Consider the following 19,139-nt stretch of genomic DNA (forward strand, 5'->3'; position numbering starts at 1 on the left):
TCCTTTTTGTAGTTTTAGATATTGCAGTTGAACTTTTAGTTGTTAAAACTGTTTTGGCTTATTCAGCTGCTTTTATCCCAGAGATTAGACCTTTAAAAACAAACAAAAAAACAAACCAATATGTATGCATGTACAAATACAAATGAATGAAATGAAAATTTACATAGAATTCTCGAGTTTTCAGGGAGAGGCTACAGAGGGGCTGAAGGGCAATGTACGACTCCAGAGCGGCAGGAACGTAGCCTAAACTCTCCCCTGATGGACTCAGATGTAGCATTCATCTCTCTCTGCTTCTTCAGGTCACTAAAATTCAAAAAAGGGAAAGTTTGACTGAAAGAGTCAATCATGTCTGATCACATCTGAAGAGACCCCAAAAGGTCAGTTAATAAAAACCTTTCCTCTTCCTGGATTTGGTCTTGAGAAGACTTATTCATGGTTATGTTCACCTGATCTCTGACAGCGATGAGATCTGCTCAACCGGTTCTCCTGCTGGCCCCCGACTTACGTTATTCCCCCTGAAACATCCATTAGCTGCACTCGCCAGCATACTCTGACATTTCCTTCACTTTCCCCTTCTGACCCCAGACACACAGTGACACCAGGAATGAGACAGGCGATTTTACTACAATCCTCCTATATCCCACCTTAACTGGCGGCACACGAACGCTCCACATTTATTTTTTGAGTTTTTTTTTCATTTTATGAACTATAGCTAAATCTTTCCAAGGAACTGTGATCTTAGTCAAATTAAATTACCTTTCACAAACAGACCTTATCACTTTATCATGCATCACTTTACTATAAAAAGCTAAATCTACCTACATTTCACATCCTAAGTACCTCAGATGCAGCCACTCTTCTTTTTCTTTTCTCCTCCTCGTGGACAGACGGCTGTTAAACTATCCTGAATTCATCTGTCGTCAACTCCACTCAAGCAAGAACAATGAAATGACATACATGATAACGTATATAAAGACTGAGACAGAGCAAGCTGACCCATTAGGAAAAATAGGCAAACGCTAAGAGCGTGGTGGCCTCCAAGGGGCGCCAAAAAATCAGGAAGGAATTCACCTTCAGAATAATTATTATATTAGAATTGGTTAAAACTATTATCTCTTTAAATGGAAAAGTTCACATTGATTCAAATGTAAGGCAATGCTCAATTTTTGTAATGTTAATTCCAACTAAGTCGATTTGTATATAGTTATTTTGATTAATTTTTGTATATATTTATTGCCTAACATAAATGTAGCTTTTCTATTGTGCACAAATTGTTGTAGTCATTTTAAATGTTTGATGTTGAGTGTTTATTACTATTATGATGATTTAATCACTTATTTACAGGATTTGTATTTTGTGGTAATGGTATTTATATTGTATTTCAGATTTTTGTTGTATTTATTTGTAATTTGTTAAGCATGTAAATTAAAGACAATGGTAAAAACAAAGCTATCTGATTTATTTTGGATGGAAATTACCAATGGAGAGGGTTTGCCGTTTAAAATCTCGCCAAGGGCACCACATTGAGCAGAGCTGGTTCTAACTGGTGACATGAAGAGGCATCAAACTGAAATATCTCTGGAGCATCTTTGTTAATCTACCTGTTTGTCAGCGGTACCAGAAGCTGAAAACAAGATTCAAAAGCAACAACTGTGAAATCGGCTTGGCTTTAAGATTTAGCTAATTTTTAATAGGCTCTGATGCTCGTCCTAAAAACGCATGTTCCAAAAATATTCTTTCAAACAGGGAAAATATTTATTGCCAAGAAATGCTGTTACAAAACAGAAATAATCTGCCAAAGTTTCCTCGTTAAAATTCCACCAATGAGGTCTTCCTACATTATTCTAAACCACAGTTGTAGGTTTCCGGTTTCCTTCAGAAAATCCTTCACGGCGGCTTCCTCTCTGGCTCCAGCTTGCTGCAGAAAACCCGATAATTAGCATGAGCTGCCATCTCCATGGAAGAGATGCAGAAATGACTGGAATACTCAGAGGAATTTAAACTTCCAAGGAACACAACATCAGAGTGCTGTCACGCTGAGCGATCTCGGTGGAGCCGGGAGAGAACAAATGCAAACTTCAACCGAGCAAGAAATGAGAATAGTGAACACTTTGGGCATTATTTAGATATAGCGCACACGCACCATTACACATGCCTTGTCTCCATGTTCACGGCTCGCACGAGAGGCCTGCTGCTGTTACATCAGTTAGCTTTTGGACTAGTGGCTTTGGAAGTTGGCGTCCAGACAATGACCGGCAAATCCTATTAACAGCCTTGCTACCAGTTATAGTCCTCTTCCCACGCCCTTCACAAGAGCACAACAAACCCTTTCACATACCTCCCACCGTCCGCTTTCTTTCACCTTCGCTAATTATACGATTTGAGGATTCTTCTTCAGTCACACCATGTTGATGAGAAAAAGCGGGGCGACAGGTAGACGGCCAAACCTCGAGACGCACACGGCTCCAAATGTGCGAATTGGTTTGTGTCGGACGTTGTTGGCATTTTTATTACATTTCACAGCAATAAATACCCCAAAAAGACACCTTTTGACAGTTGAGCTCACGCTTACGTCCGAGCTCCCGTTTCTTTGTGTTCGTGCTGCTGCGTGTCTGCGTAGAACAAAGGGAATTATATAACTTCCACGATGCGTTGAGTCTCTGATTCAGTTGCCTTTGTGTGTCGACAGGGAGAGGAGAGAATGTGTCCTCTTTCTCAATCACATCCACAATAACAGCCATAACATTATAACCACCGATAGGTGACGGGAATATTTGTGATAGAATAGATAGGATATATCACGCAGCAAATTAACTTTTTAGTTTTTCCTCAAAGTCAATGATTTAGAAGCAGAAAATGATATTATGATGACTACATGACTGGTTCAGAGCATCTGGAGAGCTGCAGCTCTTGTTGGGTGTTTGTCACTTGCAGAGTTCAGTGGAATTCCACGCAATATAGGATCTTAATGGCTGGTTCGTGTTTGCCTCCTGTAATGGTGTTGTTATGTTGTCCCTCCATCTTGTTTATGTTTACCGAGTGCAACAGATGGTGGTGCCGTTGTATTTTCAATACAGATTCTGAGACCTTTGTGTCGGCTGTGAGGGGAAACTGAAGTACTCCGAGTGTAAAAAAATGCAGTTTGGTGAGGGATGAATAATTAATGCGGGAGGTTTTTTTTATGCTTCTTTGTGTTTGTTTGTTTTTTTCCAGTTGATTGCCAGTGAGTTAACGTAACCTTCGACTGTGGCAGCATGTTATAGAGCAGGACTGTGCACACTCATGCACTCTGTGTGTACAGGAAAACAGCTTACAGTGCAGAGTAGTGTGTGATTGGCCTATCTCTCAGAAGTAAAGAGGATTAAGGTTGGGGGCGCTTATGCCTGTGCACGGGTCCATCTTTGTTTGTGTTTGAACGTGTGTGTGTGTATGTGTGTGTGTGTGTGTGTGTGTGGCAGGTGCACCCATGCACATCCATCCGCGTGCCCGTCGGTGTGCACGTGGAGGAGCGAGGGAAAAAGGCAGGGAGCCTCTGTGACTTTAAAAAATATTTTTAGTCCACTGTGTCTCGCTGGTCAGGAGAAATTGGCGGGTGAGGGCGGAATTAGACGCGTGCCGGGATGCTAATAGGGATGAGAGAGGCTCAGTCCTAATATACCAGAAATTAAACGTCACTTGAAAGTACACCGACACCCCGGTGCTGCCTCACCACATCACACACTGACTGGAAGACACAAGTAGACACATTTCTGCACACTTCCACAGGTATGTAACTCTTATTTCTTTATTTTATTTAGATATTCTAAAGCTGGAGCTGTCTCAACAATTTTCTTGTTGTTTGGTTTGGTGAAAATATCAACAGTGGAATAGAATTGTTGTGGTGCAGATTACCTCAAAGGTAAACTACACTATAGGGTATCTACCTTTAATTGTGATGCTGTGTTTTGTTGTTGATCATACTTTAAACTCTAGTTTTGTTCAACTATCAATTGCTAAGTGAAAAGAAATCACCTTTGTCAGCTTCTTTAACTCATACCCCAACTGAGTATTCAAATTTAATGAAGACAGTGCACAGTGTGTGATCTGGTTACCAGACTCAGGTTACATTGTGAAGGCAGCGCAGCGCACACTCATCCATGAATCGCCCACAAACATTCACAAAATATCAATTCAATATTGAAAAGTAAGATTGTGCTCTTAGTTGAATTGAACTCTCCAATGCATTTCCTCAACTAAAAATTTACTTTTTAATCGACAGTATAATATCACAAGTTAGAAAACTAAAATCACTATTCAAAATAACTATTTCAAATGATTAAATCAGAGATTATTTTTGTCTGTGATGTCAAACTGGAGCAACACATTTCTTTAAATTGTACTGGCTAATAGGTTTTTCTTCCCCTTGTGATATTTTAGTTAATTTGTGTTCACAGTCCGAGTGTATCGTTTTTGTTCTTTAATCTAATCTTACATGATTTATTTCTATTGCTACATTTGTTTAATCTTGCAATTTCCCATAACACTTGACACGTCTACGTATTCTAAAAGAAACAGATATGCCTAAAGGGCCCTGATAGCACTGTGCTAATGGGTCTGCTTTGGGTGCAGAGGTGATTTCAGGTTTGGCCTATATTCATTATGTTTTGAGGTGTTGATATGTTAAATGAGGGAAGAACTAGTTGGTAATTGGAGGGTGGGAATAAGGGACTTGTGAATTGCATCAAAACCCCAAAAGATAGAAGATAGTGCTGCAATTGTGTGTGTAGCTTTCCCTGAATTGTGGGGACCCATATTACCACATGCAAATGAAGTCCATTTAAAATAAATCATCCCATTTGGGGGTGGATCAACATGTTTTAAAGTTATGTTAAGGTTGAGTGGTAGAGTTTTAGGTGAGTCTGCAGGAAATTGATGTAAGTCAGTAGTGATGAAAAAACTGCTCTGTGTGTGTGTGTGTGCGTGTGTGTGTGTGTGTGTGTGTGTGTGTGTGTGTGTGTGTGTGTGTGTGTGTGTGTGTGTGTGTGTGTGTGTGTGTGTGTGTGTGTGTGTGTGTGTGTGTGTGTGTGTGTGTGTGTGTGTGTGTGTGCGTGTGTCAGTATAGACTGCGAGTTTTGCAGATGCCTCTGATAGTGCTTGTCCTCAGGCCTGTGTTGTGTCATGTTTTGCCTCTACACCTGCGTGTGTGTGTGTGTGCGTGTGTGCGTGTGTGCGTGTGTGTGTGTGTGTGTGTGTGTGTGTGTGTGTGTGTGTGTGTGTGTGTGTGTGTGTGTGTGTGTTACTGTCTATCCTGCTCGTCTGTGTGTGTCTGCATGAATGTGTTTGCTTTGCATGACTGAAAGCTTCAGTCACTGTTTTTATGTGAATATGTGAGCGAGAGAGAGAGAGAGAGAGAGAGAGAGAGAGAGAGAGAGAGAGAGAGAGAGATACATGTAAGGGCAGCTTCCGCATCACGGCGTAGAGACAATCAGGTTATGCTTCAGTGGTCAGTGAGAAGAAGGGGCAGAACAGAGCAATCGCGCCATCGCCATCGTTTATCACTGGAGACATACACCAAAACTCACCTCTGCCCACACTTACACATTCAGGAGGAGGAGGAGGAGGAGGAGGATTGGAAGGAAGCAAAAAGCATTAGCAAAGAGGAAACTGGCAAAAATAAAGACATATTTATGCATGGAAAAGCCAATGGGGTTGAGTTCGAGAACATGGTTTTAAATGTGCAGGACTCATGAAAGATTGAAAGCTTGGAAACAGAAAAATGAATGAAAGCGATAGTTCTGTGATGGTTTTAGGAAAATAAAATTAGGTTGATAAGATCAGATAAAGATAAGATAATAATAAGATCGACCTGATATTTCACTTTCACTGTCATTGCATCTGAAATGCATTTTAAATGAGTCACATGCTCTCATCCAAGGTTCCGTTTTGTTTTTTTTATTTGTTTATTTTTTATCACCAGTGCAACAGAATCTCGTCACCCACTCTTTTCCTACCACAGCCCAGGTGCTAAAGGCTTTGTGTAGGGTGTACTCAGGACACATCTGCCCCCGAGCTTCACAGGCAACGCAGCAAATGAGCACTTGCTGTCATATCACAACACATCTCCTTGATGTGCAGCAGAGCCGACGTGTTTTAATATCCTACTTGACGGATGTGGTGGCTGCTTGTGCATATTCTCAAGACGCCGAAGCCTAAATACACACTCTACTATTGATTTGCAGTCATTTGCAAACGTGTGGGCTGATGAAATGAAATTTCACGTGCACATGGTGTTGGTGGTGCAATATTTGAAATAAAGGCGTGTTGTCTTTTCATTATTTTTCGCTCTCATTTGATCGCATGCTGCATTCTGTATGATAACAAATAATCAAATCGTCACAAAAGGCGAGAAGATAAAGAATTCATTGCGTCTTATCTGGATACTGTCAGTGAAACCTGAATTTCCCACTATCTGATACCAGCCTTGAACTGCACATTATCATATCAATAATAATACAAACCATTCAGATATAAAAGCAGCTTAGATCTGCCAACTGTTTAAAAAAAAAAGAAAAATAGGCACACAACAAGTGAGATATAATTAATTGTATGAATGATCCTATGTTTGTTTCACCTAAATTTATGTGTATGATATTTTGGAACCACCTTGTTGTGCTGCGTTTATCGCTCAATAAAAGTGGATGAGAACGACATGTATAATTACTAATTCAAAATGAAGATCAGAAAAGCTTTTGTCTGCACCTAAAGGCTTCGAATGTGGAGAGAAGGGACTTGCGTTCATACAGTATATATGAGCCTCCACAAGCCTTTCCCGGGAGCCCCAGATACTTGACCCACAAACATTATTTACAAGTGTCTCCTTTGGTGTCACCTACTTTCAAACTCACGAGTAAAATCAGAATATAAGCAACACACCAGTGGCCTCGCCTGCCCTCCATCATTCGCTCAGGCTGACGTCTTTCAGACAATCAAACCAGACAAATTTAATTGGAGTTGGTCCCCTTTAAAGACATTTTTCTCCACTGATGTCTTTGGATCACCTGTCAGAGGAGGGACATGCGCAGTGGGCAGGAGGATGTTGGCGATTGAGCGTCAAGCTTTCAAGAGTTACGTAGAGAAGAGAAGATATGATTTCCTTCATGATAAAAGCATGGAGAATTCAAGAAAAGAAATGCTCTATTTTCTTTGGGTTTCTCTCTTTGAAAAACTCCTTCAAAATGACTGTGTTGTAATGATGCGATATAAATAAAGCTGAATTGAAATTGAATTGAAGGCAAATCGAAATCTGCATTTTTCAGATTATTTAGAAAAAAATTGCATTTTTACAGTTTCTTTCATATGTATTTGGTCCTTCTTGGTTTAGTATTTTCCCAACTAACATATATTATTTATATTAAACACCTAACCAGTTTTAAATAATTACATAGACCTGAAGTGATTGTATTTATAGCTGCCTCACCTTTTTTATTTAATGATAATATTCACATTCTTCATGGACATGAACTTGTTTTAGAGGAACATGCTGTCACACATGCAGCAGACCATTAAGACACAATCAAGCTCATAAATGTTACCCTGAATTTGATCATTAAATCTGAACTCGGCTTGTGTTTTATCCAGGTTTATTCAGGGGTCTGCAAACTATATGACTAAAAGAACTTCTAAAGTTTTATTGTATGATGCACATCTAGAAACTGTATCTAATGTTGCATTTATGAAGTTTTGATTACAATCCAGGATGGTCAACATTTTTCCGATACTTTCCAATTATTCTTCTCTTATTTTTGGACCAATTAAATGGTATGGAAAATAAGGACAAAATCCAAAAGATTAAGTGGATTAATTGTTTTGCGTTGAAGATTGGCTTGATTTAAGTTTCCAACATGGAGGTGGGGTTTTACTTTGTGAGAACAGACAGGAAACCGGCGTAGTGAGCGGTAGTAAAACGGAGACCCCCCTCACGGAAAACTGTGGTAACTGTAGTGCACAGCTGCGGAGATGCGAGGCTCAGAAAAACAAGGAGAAACGAGAGGGATGGAGAGACGAAGAAGGAACCATTCAACGTAAAAGCATCTGAGATGCGTCGAGGCACCGAGGATCGCCGTCTGCGCTGCGCTCTTTGGGGATAAAATACGCGCTCGGATTGATCCGGATACGAGGAGGAACGGGAGGCGTCGATCATGGGGAACGAGGCGAGCCTCGAAGGAGGCGAAGGGCCGCCGTCTGGGCTACCGGCGGGGCTGGCACCTGACGGGAAGGGCGGCTTTGTGAGGGTCTCCGATGGGAGTCCGGTCAACCTGAGTGAACTCAGCGAGGAGGAGAGGAGGCAGATCGCCGCCGCCGTGTCAAGGGCGCAGGGAAGGCAGCCCGGAGGCGCAGCAGCTGCACGAAGGCAGGGCTTTAAAACCGCATTTCTCATGCTCCCTGAATATCCACACTACCCGGCAATTAGACGAGGGGATGTGTTGTGGTTTGCGTGCAACATCGTTTGGAAATAAGCTTCAAGGAGGGAGAGAACACCTAAATTTTAATCCTGAAGAAATGATTTCATTCTTAGAGCTCGGTGTAATAATCACCAGCATCTGATCATCTGCATGTGAATGGTTGCTCTCTTTGTCGCCAAATTGGCCTTATAGTGTTGGATGGTGTTTAGACTCTAACACACACACACACACACACACACACACACACACACACACACACACACACACACACACACACACACACACACACACACACACACACACACACACACACACACACACACACACACACACACACACACACACACACACACACACACACACACACACACTGAGCATTTCTGTAGAAAAGGTGGATTGAGTGAAGTGTTTGTGCCAGTGTCTTCGTCAAGGCTTTTTCTGAGTGAGATCAGAGAGTAAAGAGACACACCTCCAGTATTTGTGCGAAATTCTCGAAATGCCTGCTGGGTAGGAAAATCTGTCGTGCCCAGTGTTTTTTTTTTTTTTCTTTTTTTTTTTTCTAAATCCATTTCTTATGAACGACGCCTTTACGCACAGACAAAACAACTTTCATTCGAAATTTGAGATCATCTGTATTGTGGATCTCAAAAGCTGTCGATCGAAATAACCAATAATCTCCCAATGCTGAGGATATTAAGTGATGTTTACCTCCATGGTGAATTATTTCTCGATGGGTACCAGATAAAATGTCATGATGCGCGTTTCTGCTAATTGGCTCCCATCGGGGGAGAATTGTTATTTATATCTGAGCTTGAGATGGGGGGGAGGGGTGCATCAATATTAATACGACTATAAATAGAACAGATGTGTTAATGTCATCGCTCATAGACTCGCTTCCGGTTCTTTTCTGGGAGTTTTACGTCAAAATCTGGGTGTTTGTTTTTGTTTGTTTATTCAGCACTGGTATTGTGAACCGCGCTGTCGCTGTCCGCGGTGCTGAAATCCTCCACCGCTGTCCGCGCTGCTGAAACGCTCTGCAGTGGCTTCCAGCAGGCATTACAACACCAATACCTCCACTATTATAGCCTGCACAGTCATGTATTACTCAGCTGCAAAAAAAACAAAAAAATCTAATCCTATATTGATTACAGCGATAAACTTTATTGCTTGTGGATTTAATTTAATGATGGCAAGAGCATTTGGGGGCCTTAAGATAGCAGCCCAAGAAGCCGATCAAGCCATGTATTTGAGACCTAAATCATCAAACAATAGCCATTCAGTCCATTAGTACCCTGATGCATCTCTCCAGTTAGCTTTCACACTCCTGTGTAGGTTGTGTAAGGAAGATGTCTGAGCTGAGCGGAGCAGAGTGTTTCTCTCCCTCTGATTCAGTACTCTCCATGTCATTCAGCCTATTTACTTTTTCTGTCGGTTTCACACCCCACGGCTACTCACAAGTCTTCTTTTTGTTTGTGCCATCAACATGACGTGTTGAATGGGCCCCAAGAGCGCGATGCGTGTTGATGTAGTGGCATCAGTAAATATTCAACAATATAAAAGTTCCATTAATGAATTTATCCTCATTTTTAGCATTTACAAATGTTGCCACTTAATATCCATAAGGAAACTCGAAAGAGTGAAGGGGAAACATGTTCATGTTGTTCTCTACTGGAATTCATATCAGTCTAGTTTCACCTCATGATGCAGGAATTTGCACTGCTACGTCAATGTTTGCATGTTTTCTTTCTGCAGGTGTGAGTTGGTGCTTCTAATAATCCCAACACATATATGTTGGGTTAATTTGTGTGCGTGATTGTAGGAAGCAATAATAATGAGCTAGGAGTAATTTAAAAAAAGCATGCATCCCTTCTCAAAGTCACTCATAAATACTTAATTTTACATTACACTAAATACATGAACAACACATACATTGAACAAAGTGGTTAATAACGTTCATAACAACAATGATAACACAAACTATGTCTCTGTTTCTGTTTCAGACCTTCAGAATCTGATGCTCAGCGTTCCCAGCAGGTAGGGGCCTCACGGGGCCCGGCAGGACTCAGTAAAAGTCGAACTGTTGACGCCTTCAACCAGGGTCCGCCTGGCAGGGCTGCACCTGGGCGCAGCCCATCATCCCTCAGCCTTTTTGAGTCCAGATTTCGGCAGGAGCCAAAGGACCCCGAGGCCAAGTCATCCGGCATGTTTGGCTCCAGCTTCCTCAGCGGGGCCAACCCCCTCAGTGCGGTGTCATCCATGACATCCTCTGTTTCATCCTCCATAACGTCCATGGGCGACTCCGTCAACATTCCAAAGTTTGGATTGTTCGGGGATGAAGAGGAGGGAGACGGAGCTGCACCACCAGCAGGGAAGGGCCCTCAGCAAGGGCCAGGTCCCAAGGGACCCCAACAGGGGGGACCTCAAAGACAGACTCAGGGCCCACCTGGACAGGGTGCAAAGCCAGGGCAAGGGCCCCCTGGCCAGGGACCAAGGCAAGGTCAGGGTCCACCAGGTCAGGGCCCTAGAGGTCCTGGCCAGGGACCTCCTGGGCAGGTCCCCAGGCAGAATATTCCAGGCCAGCAAGCTCCCAAGCCTGGACAGGGACCTCCAGGTCAAGGCCCTCCAGGACAGCAGGGACCTAAACCAGGTCAAGGGCCACCTGGTCAAGGGGCCCCAGGACAACAAGGACCCAAACCAGGTCAAGGGCCCCCAGGACAACAGGGACCCAAACAAGGTCAAGGGCCCCCAGGACAACAGGGACCCAAACCAGGTCAAGGCCCCCCAGGACAACAGGGACCCAAACCAAGTCAAGGACCACCAGGTCAAGGTCCCAAGCAAGGTGGCCCTCCCCAGCAAAAAAGTGGTCCGCCACAACAAGGACCTGGTAAACCGGGACCTAAACAGCAAGGGCCACAAGGTCCGCAAGGACCTGGAGCACATCCTGGAGGTCCGGCAAAAAGTGCTGGGCCTCCTGGTCAGCAGGGTGCTGGGAAGTCTGCAGGTGGACTCTGTCCATTGTGTAAGACCACCCAGCTAAATGTTGGATCTAAGGATCCTCCAAACTACAACAACTGCACTGAGTGTAGGAACCAAGTCTGCAGCCTCTGTGGTTTCAGCCCCCCAGATTCAGCGGTAAGACAGTCATACATTTCCTCTTGTTGTTTTTTTGTCTATTAAAAAACATAGATGAAACCCCTTTTTCCTGACCTAATCGATTGATCTAATGTCTGCGTCATAGATATAGAGCTTCAAGCATTCCAAATTCTTAATGTTAATAATAAATTGAAGTCTGCCGTCAGAAAGCTGACATTTATCTGATAATACACAAGTATCACAAGTCTGTTCTTGTTATTGATGACTGAGGGTAGAAAAGGTCATTTTCATATTTTGCGTGTGTGAAATATCAGATTTCTGGTACAGATCACAAAGACAAAAATACAATTGTAGTTTTTAATTATTCTCACTGAAAACAAATTAGAAATGTGCAGATAGGAACGACTCGTCATTTTTCCTGTCCATTTTCGTCAACGTCATGGAATATTTGGACACAGAGGAAATGTGCTTCATTCAACTTTTGAACAAACAGTACTATTTTAGTATTTTAACATAAGGTGGAATAAATATTCAGTACAATACAATGAAGCTGAATCCAGCACAGACCCATTAATAGCATATTGTTGCTCTCTGAGCCTGGCAGAAGGAGTGATTCTCAGTCGAATGGCACATGATTTGAGGAACAGAGAGACCATATGGGCTCAGGGAATGTTGATCAAGGTGACTCATGTCATGGCCACAGGAAGATACTGTGCCAACCAGTGAGGACTCTCAGGCACACATGGACAGTAAATGCTCGTCTCTGCCATGATGGAACAGAGTGGCTTGGTTTCATTTTCTCAGGATTTGTTATTCTGCACTCAAAGATTGGTCAGAAAAGGATTCAGTTTGCAGAACAGCAGATTTTCTTTGGTTTTAAAGAAGCAAATTCAGCAACAGGCTTTAATCTCATTCAAAGTCATGTCGTCAGATTTATCCAATGAGCAGCAGTAAACAGAAAATAAAGACACATTGTTCTGTTCGAGATTGTAATCAAACTGTCAACATTGGTCCCGTTGAACTCTGTGCTTTGTACACAGTGGAAACCAAGGAGACATCAAAACACTGAAAAAACAGCTAGTGCTGGAACAAAGCTTTTCTTTTTGTTGTGGAAAAGCAGGTATTGATATATACTGCGTGATTGTAACAGACTAACTGGTATATGCGCTTTATGCAGAATTTGTAACAATTTGTGAGAAAGTTAGATCTATTATCATTCCTAATGCTACTTAAATAACAGCTCTTTTATATCTATATATATTTTACTAAAAAAAAAAAAAATAAAATAAATATATATATATATCTTTTTTATTTATATATATATATATATATATATATATATATATGTATATATATGTATGTATATTTCAAGGGCTCTTTATTTGTTTGTATATCCACAGTGATTGTGCCTAAAGTAGTTCACAGCCCCAGCCACATCTAACCTGTATATTTTTATCCCCACGCAGGGAAAAGAGTGGCTGTGTTTGAACTGTCAGATGCAGCGAGCGATGGGAGGAATGGATGCTCCCGGTTTGACGAAGGCCAAGCAAGGTTCAGCCCCACCGTCCCCACAGAGGCAGGTGTCTGGAAAACCTGGCAAACTGCTAATAAAGCAGCAGAGCACCTCCGATCAGGGTTTAACGCCGCCAACGACACCGAGACAGAAATCCCCTGGTACCACATCTCCAGGACCCCTCTCCCCAGGCTCCTCTCTGGGAGGGTCCCCTAAGATCGATCCCAAAACGGGCCGACCTATCCAGCAGAAGTCTAGTCCTCAGCAGTCTCCGGCGAAAGCCAAACAGGACTCCAGCTTTTTCGGTGGGTTTGGAGGTATCAGTTTGGGAGGCCTCACAGATGCAGCTAAACCTCCTCCAGCTGCTTCACAAGCTGCCGAGTCTGTCACAGGGAAACTGTTTGGCGGGTTTGGAGGGTTGATGGAATCGTCCAAGCATCCAGCGCAGGCTGCACCGAAACAGGAAGAGTCGGTGGCTGGAAAGTTGTTTGGAGGTTTTGGAGGGTTGACAGAATCGGCTAAACCGCCCGCTGCTGCGTCTCAAATGTTCAGCTTTGGATCGTCCCTGCTGAGCTCGGCCACCAATCTCGTCACTGGAGAGGAAGATAAAACGTCTCTGCCTGGATCGCCACCTGGATCCCCGCCTGATTCTGGACCGGGCTCTCCTCCGGATTCGGGACCCGGTTCACCTCCTGATTCTCCCTTTTCAGCTCCTGGGTCACCACCTGATTCAGACTCTGCTCCTGAGACACCACCTGCTAGATCCAAGAAGCCTCTGAGAACCATTTCTGTGGAGCAGGAAGAGAAGTCCCTGTCCGCCAAGTCCGCTCCTGCTCCTGCTCCTGCTCCTGCTCCTGCTCCTGCTCCTGCTCCTGCTCCTGCTCCTGCTCCTGCTCCTGCTCCTGCTCCTGCTCCCACCGCGGTGACCAAAGCAAACTGCCCTCTGTGCAAAGTGGATCTGAACGTCGGGTCGGGAGAAACACCCAACTACAGTCTGTGCACTGAGTGCAAGAAGGAAGTGTGCAATCTGTGTGGATTCAATCCCACTCCCCACCTCGGAGAGGTAAGAAGCCCCATGATCATGTAGATTTCTTCATATGTCACAGCTTCGCCTGGTTTCAGCACACTGCACCTACCAGAAATTTATGCTTTCTGTTGTGTATAAATAGAACACAAACATCCTCTAGATGTTTCATTGAAATAGGTCACTGTAGAGATCCAACCAGTAGTTTTCAGCTGTGCATTTATCCACAAGCAAGTACTCACAAATGAGGATGGCATGTTGTTTATCTTGGTAAACTTAATAGTTTATATAAACTATGTCATCACTGTTATTGCATTTGCACATATTTGAACACTAAAGAGATGTTTGCGGTTACTCTCATACTTGAAATGTGAAGATAAATTACATTGTTTGAATGGAGGCTTCATCAGCAGAGAGCACTTTGGACAATTGACACTTGACCCTGAAACTAAATACTGTGTGTGTGTGTGTGTGTGTGTGTGTGTGTGTGTGTGTGTGTGTGTGTGTGTGTGTGTGTGTGTGTGTGTGTGTGTGTGTGTGTGTGTGTGTGTGTGTGTGTGTGTGTGTGTGTGTGTGTGTGTGTGTGTGTGTGTGTGTGTGTGTGTGTGTGTGTGTGTGTGTGTGTGGCCATTTGGCTTTCTGCACGGAGACCACAGTATTTTCTTCCTACTGATAAAGTACTGTTAACTTATTGTTAAATTGAATGCATGAAAATATGCAAATCCTTGCTTATCTTCCTTTTGAGTTTCTGAGAGCATTTGCATTCTCGGTGGAAACAGAACCGTCTTGCCCGTTCGCGTCCTGAGGGGTTTTGCTGGGGTTTCCACAGCGGGGTGTCTCATGTGGAAGCACCATCACAGGACTGCGTTTGAGCAGATGGTACTCTATGGTGAAGGATCACTATAATATAGCAATAGTGGCCAAGCAGTGCTTTCGGTTGAGCAGTTACTCAACATGCAGGAAACCTATGTGTTACACTCACTTATTATACCAGTATCCTAGTTGCTGTTGACATACAGTACTTCATGACTGACTTTTTACATCTGCATATCTGACAGTTGTAAATCCACTGACCAGCCAAGATGTTTGTTTATATCCTCCTGACTTGGTCGTGCGTTCAGTCACGTGCTTTCCAGCCTGCAGCTCCACCTTCCCGTCACACGTTAGCTGCTTTGTTAGTCGGGGTATTAACTGTCAGTAATCTGCTGTGTATTTCTGGCTCCCTGGAGAGCATTTTGTAAGTTAGAGGATCTAAGCTGATAACAATCAGTAGTTTTAACTTCCTGTCTGCCACTTAATATCAAATAATTGCTGTTTTCTCTCTGAGACTGTGTAGATTGAATATTTATGATGCAGTGTGAAATTTAGTCATTCATAGAGGTTTTTGGATTTTGTTAGTTGTTGGCAGAGGCTGTCTTCTTCCCTTCGTGTCCAGTTTCTGCAACAATATTCAACTGGGTTTGGCTTTATATGAATTTTAGAGCAATTATGTATCAAATTATTCTGTTTTAAAAACTGAAATAGCATGCGAAGTTTTGATGTTCCTTGGTGTTTGATTTTTTTTTTGGAGGACTTGCAGAATGTTTGCCATTAGTTTATGGCAGTAAAAATGCTATCAGAGTTTTTGTAGCTTTTTTAATTTGCTGAATCACTTAATGGAGGCAAGGCACAGAGAAAATGTAAATATGAAGGACAAATAATAATTCCTTTCATCGCCTTCTTGTCATGGAGCTGAGTCAGATGTGGCTTTAGAGGGTGACGTATATATTTGTACAGGAAGTACAGGAACAATGATTTTTTTTTTTCATTATTCTGTTGAAATGATAAATTTCAATTTAACTAGCTTTTAACCTATCTCCGTTCATACTTCCCTTTGACATTCCCCGTCTCTGTCACTACTAAGTTTCTAATGCAGTGATGTCAAACATAAGGCCCGTGGGCCAAAATCAGCCCGCAAGAAGCTCCAATCTGGCCCGCCAAATGAGCAAATTGTAAAAATGGCAAAGAAAAGGTAGATTAAAAAAACAAACACGTTTTTTAAAACCAGTTGATACAACAATGAGATCATTGCGAGCAAACTAGCATTAGCCCCAAGTCCATGCTGTCGGGGTGAGTTCATAAAAACATGCATAAAACAACTGTTGTTTTGACGTTTGACTGTATTTTGCACCAGAAGGTTTCATTAAAGTGGGTTTTATGATGAGATTGGAGTCATTTTCACTAGTAATTGCACTTTTTTTTCATCATAAACACTTTCATTATGTATACTCTCCAAAAAACATTAAAATTAAAATTTAAAGGTTATTATGGCACAATGTTACCGGTCCGGCCCACTCAAGATGAAATTGGGCTGTATGTGGCCCCTGAACTAAAATGTGTTTTACACACCTAATCCAAACTAACCCTGACTTGTTAAACTAGTAGTAACTTCATTGTGTGTAAAACGTCGGTCCTGCATTTTAGCCTCACAGGAGAAAGGTTGGCCCCCCACACAAGTTTGTATACCCCTTGTCTTCAGGCCTCTTAGAGAGAGAGAGAGAGAGAGAGAGGGACACACACATACAAATACAAACATACTCAACACTTGGGTTGAGTCATCTGCCCCCCCAATCCCCACGTAGTGTGCCTCGCCTCTGTGTCATTGCCGTCATAATGTCGGTTGGCAGCAAGGGTTCCTTTGCTGACGCATGTGAGTGGGTCAGAGATCGGTTGTGTGTGTTTCTATGTGTGCGCACAGGGGGATGGTTGGAGAATCTGAACAATATGTTGTCTTGGCATTTGTTGTTTCCTTCATTGATTTGTCAACATTTCATTATGTGCTATATACACATGTGTGTTTGGGCTTCTTGGAGATGATCTATCAGCCATTTTCTTTGAATAGCTGAAGGGCTAGAGGGTGCGCGTACTCTAATGTGTCGACACGTGAACGTGTGGACGTGTGCAGGCGTAATCTCTGTTTCCTAAAAGGATTTAAAGGGCAACGGGAAGCCTGTCATTTCTATGGAGGCGTGAGCCCAGACTCAGGTGTTACAGGCTTAATTCCCATCAATATGAGTTGTGAAAAAAGGATGGAAAAGCACTCACCTTAATGCGCTTTTTCTAGTTTTCTTTCCACCAGTTTCTTTATTCATTTTTTAATTTATTCCTTTTTTTGTGTTCTCATCACTTTTTCTCGGAATTCCTTCTGTTGTATCTTTGACTTCCTTTAACAGACATGGAGCGACTTTCTTATTTTACTCAATACCTTTGTTTTATCGGTGCTTATGCTCCTCTTTAACACGATGCTTTCGCTGTCAGACTCTCCCTCAGTGGTGCTTTCCCTCTGCCTTTCCCACTGTCACTGCTTTTGATGTCAGGAAATGCAAATGTGTGTCCAGTTCAGCTCAGCAACGTTCCTGTAGCTCGGGGTCCATGTCATGCTGCCCTTATCAGTAATGAGTGTGCTCGTTGGAGAAGTCTTACATAAAATGGGTGAAGTGTCACTCTGGTAACAAGCGCAAATCAAAGAACCTAAGCTCAGAGAGAAGCTGCGAGTCACATCCTGCATCATTTACAGGAGGAAGTATTAATTCCTACCTGATGAAAGTTTTTTTTTTTTTTTTTTTTAAAGTTGAAAGTACAGGTACATTATTCATTCATGGTAGTATTTCCTTTGAACGTCATCAATATACCTGCACTACTACGGTTTGCATAAAGGATGTTAGAGATGGAAAATTCATGGACGTATGAAGGAGATAGTTGGTGTAATAAGAGCGCAGGCGGGGGACACGGTAAGATGGAGGTAGATGATCTGCTGTGGCGACCCCTGAAGGGAGCAACAAACTCACACCCTCATGTCTTATACCAAGCCACCACTTACATACTGACTGATCACCTAGATTCATGCATTCATTCATTCATCCATCTTCTATTGTGCTATATCCAGTATAGGGTTGCCAAGCCCGGGAGCCAATCCCAGCAAAGGAAAGGTCCACTCTGCACAGACCGCCGCTCCATCACTGGGCATATACAAAGCCAGGCACACACACACATTCACTTCTATAGGCAAATTAAGCTTAAAAATCAATCCCATATGTCTAATGGAAGCACCTGGAGAAATTCTACACACCACACAGAGTGCTCACCACCATATGGTCTAGTTTTGATTCACTCTGTGTAAATTCATTGCTTCACGCCACTTTGCGCCATAATGTTGCAGTCATAATCGGATAGCTTGGAAATATTTTGGTGCTGTACACTCATAACCCACTTATATTAGCGAGCTTTGTGTTGCACTCAATGTAAAAGACGAAAATACCAATAATGGTAAATTCAGTGTTTTATTAAATGGCAGCAGATTTTGCTGTGTTGTAACATATCGAGCATCTTGCAGAGAACTTATTACTAACACTGATTTTACATTTATGGGTCATAGAAGACCCAAATAAAAAATCTTTAGTTTCATCTCAGGTGAAGATCTGACAAATAGCAAAACAAAGGCCATAAAAATGGCTTGTTAACGGAGTATTTTTGTTTTGGAGATTGAAAAGAAAAAGATTAAGATTGTAGGAACGAGGTCATCGTTATCTGGTGACACACATCACTTTAATGTGATTGATGGATTGATCCGGTAGAACAGAACAGACATGCCATGCTGGCTTTAAAGTGAAGGCAGAAAGTGTGATACAAGCTGTTTTCCTAAATTCTTTTTTTTTTTAATAAATCCTTTAATAAGAGGCTAAAGTTTGGCTGAGACCTTCTTCATATTGAAGACAGTTGCTCACATGAAATATATTTGCTACTTACCACAACCTTAAATAAAAAAAATTTTTTTTAAATAGCAGCCAGTAAACAACATCAGGTGTCTGAACTATTAGAGGAAACAGTTTCCCCTTCTTTGAAACAGTGGGAGCATTTCCACTAACAACATTAACACCCCGCTGTGCTAAAGTGCAGTGTCCCAAATGTCAACATCAAGCTGGTGAATGGATTAGCAAACCAAATTACCGGTATTAAATATATACATAAGCACACACAGTATTTTACAGAACGCTGAGGGAATCTTTGACAGCAATATGGCCAGTTGTTT

General features: G+C 42.3%; 1 protein-coding gene across 1 annotated transcript in view; it reads left to right on the forward strand.

Moving 5' to 3' along the window:
* The first annotated feature begins 7,944 nt into the window (after positions 1-7,944).
* Positions 7,945-19,139, forward strand: part of pcloa (piccolo presynaptic cytomatrix protein a) — a 58,745-nt gene continuing 47,550 nt past the window's right edge. Inside the window, exons 1-3 of the mRNA XM_080492322.1 lie at positions 7,945-8,389; positions 10,442-11,573; positions 13,001-14,110. Of these exons, the coding sequence (XP_080348448.1) occupies positions 8,178-8,389; positions 10,442-11,573; positions 13,001-14,110 (2,454 nt within the window). The 5' untranslated portion in view covers positions 7,945-8,177. The remainder of the gene's footprint in view (positions 8,390-10,441; positions 11,574-13,000; positions 14,111-19,139) is intronic.

The sequence above is a fragment of the Lipophrys pholis genome (genome assembly GCF_963383615.2).
Source record: "Lipophrys pholis genome assembly, chromosome: 22".
Lineage (NCBI taxonomy): Eukaryota > Metazoa > Chordata > Actinopteri > Blenniiformes > Blenniidae > Lipophrys > Lipophrys pholis.